At 61.9% G+C, this 1,664-nt stretch overlaps 1 protein-coding gene across 1 annotated transcript; it reads right to left on the reverse strand.

Moving 5' to 3' along the window:
* Positions 1–577: 577 nt before the first annotated feature.
* SSNA1 (SS nuclear autoantigen 1) lies at positions 578–1,662 on the reverse strand (the record flags this gene model as incomplete). The annotated part of the gene is made up of 2 exons (XM_023536453.1): positions 578–1,143; positions 1,567–1,662. Coding segments are annotated over 2 exons (204 nt in total), but the record flags the coding sequence as incomplete, so codon positions are not given.
* Positions 1,663–1,664: the final 2 nt, after the last annotated feature.

A 1,664-nucleotide genomic window follows, 5' to 3' on the forward strand; every position in this document is an offset into this window, starting at 1 on the left:
TAGCGGCTGGCAGGGAAACCCAGTGGGTCCTGGGAGGTGATGAGGGGTGGCAGGATAGAGCTTCCCGCTCAGTGGCAGCCTGAGCCAGGGCTGTTCACAGCCCAGACATAGAGTGTGAGCTCGTCCGTCCTGGGGAGTCCAGGCTGGGGAGAGAGAAGGAGCCACTGGGGTATTTTCCTAGGGAGTAGCCCGGTGTCTGGATGTACATTCTCAACCAGTGCATACTGTCACACACGCCCAGGCCACCCAGAAAGCCGGAAGTGGGCACGCTTGCGTGTGGCCAGGGGGAGCAGGAAGCAGTGGTGCCATCAGGCCGAGCAGAATTTGGAACCACGCAGCTGGGGCACAGCGCTGGCTGAGGGACCCACGCCCAGGAAGGACAGCTCCCTGGGCCAGGCCTTGTGCTAGACACCAGGGGGTAGTAAAGACCAGGACCAGCAGGCAGAGGCCCCCAGCAAAGGATGGGCTGTGTGTGCCGGAGTCAGGGGGCCACACTGCACTGAGGAGAGGCTCAAGTTTTGGGAACAGATATCTGGCAGCCAAAGTCTCCCAAAAGAATAAGGGCAGCAGGCGGGCCTGGACCTTCACAAAGACAACCTTTATTAACACAGGCCTCCAAGGCTCCGAGGTGAGGGAAGGCCCCAGCCCCTCCCCCACTTGCCTGGCCTGGGCAGCTGCTGGCAGAGGGACAACATGAGGGGACTCCCATGATGCTAAGGCTAGAAGCAGGGCCTTCCCACAGCCCAGGAGGTGTGGGAGCTTCAGAGAGTCCCCAAGTGGAGCTGACCCAGAACCCGCCCTCCCTACTGCCTGCGTGAGCACATGGCTAGGCTCCCCACCTGGTGGGCTGTACCCCAGGGCTTTTCTTGTCATCCAGGGGCAGTGGAGGTTGGCAGCTGTCTCCCGTGGCTCCCAAGACAGTGAGAAAAGGCAGCTACTGCCATGAAGAACAAAGAAGCTTTCGAGACAGACTTGCTAGGGGCCGAGCCGTTGGTGGGCGCAATGGAGAGAGGCCTCGCCCCACCCGGGGCCGCGTCAGCTGTCCTTGCCGCCACTGCTCTTCTGCTCTGAGGCGGTGGCCTTGGTCAGGTTCCCAGCTTCCCTCTTCAGGACACTAAGCAGAGTCTGTGAGCTCTCCAGGATCTGAGCACGAAGACATAAAATGATGTCACTGTTCCCCCTGTGGGAATCCCCCACAGCCCGGCCCCCGTCACATGCCAAGCCAGGGCCAGGCCATCAGGGCAGTGGGACTGGGGCAGCCGAGAGGAAGCCCCCGAGGGAAGGGGAAGACAGGGTTGGCAGGGCCCGCTATCCCGCGAGTCTAACCGAAAGCCCTTTCCTGGCACCCTGCAAAGCCAGGGTAGCTGCCACTCTGCTGCTCACGGTCTGGAACAAGCCACACAGTACTGAGTACGGTGCAAAAAACAGGCTCAGGGACACACCAGGCCCCGATGACAGCAGTGCCGTCACTCCCTGGTGGGCATGGCCACACCACACCTGCCACTTCTGCCTGTGGGAGCGCCAGGCCGGAAACCCCACCCCCCCCACCCCCGCCTCGAGCCTCACCTTGAGGTAGGCAGCCTCTGTCTCTGCGATGGTCCGGTCGAATTCGTTTCGAGAGGCGATCTTGCGGGCCAGGTTCTCATTGACTCGGGCCAGTTTCT

The sequence above is a fragment of the Pteropus vampyrus genome, unplaced genomic scaffold (assembly GCF_000151845.1).
Source record: "Pteropus vampyrus isolate Shadow unplaced genomic scaffold, Pvam_2.0 Scaffold157, whole genome shotgun sequence".
Lineage (NCBI taxonomy): Eukaryota > Metazoa > Chordata > Mammalia > Chiroptera > Pteropodidae > Pteropus > Pteropus vampyrus.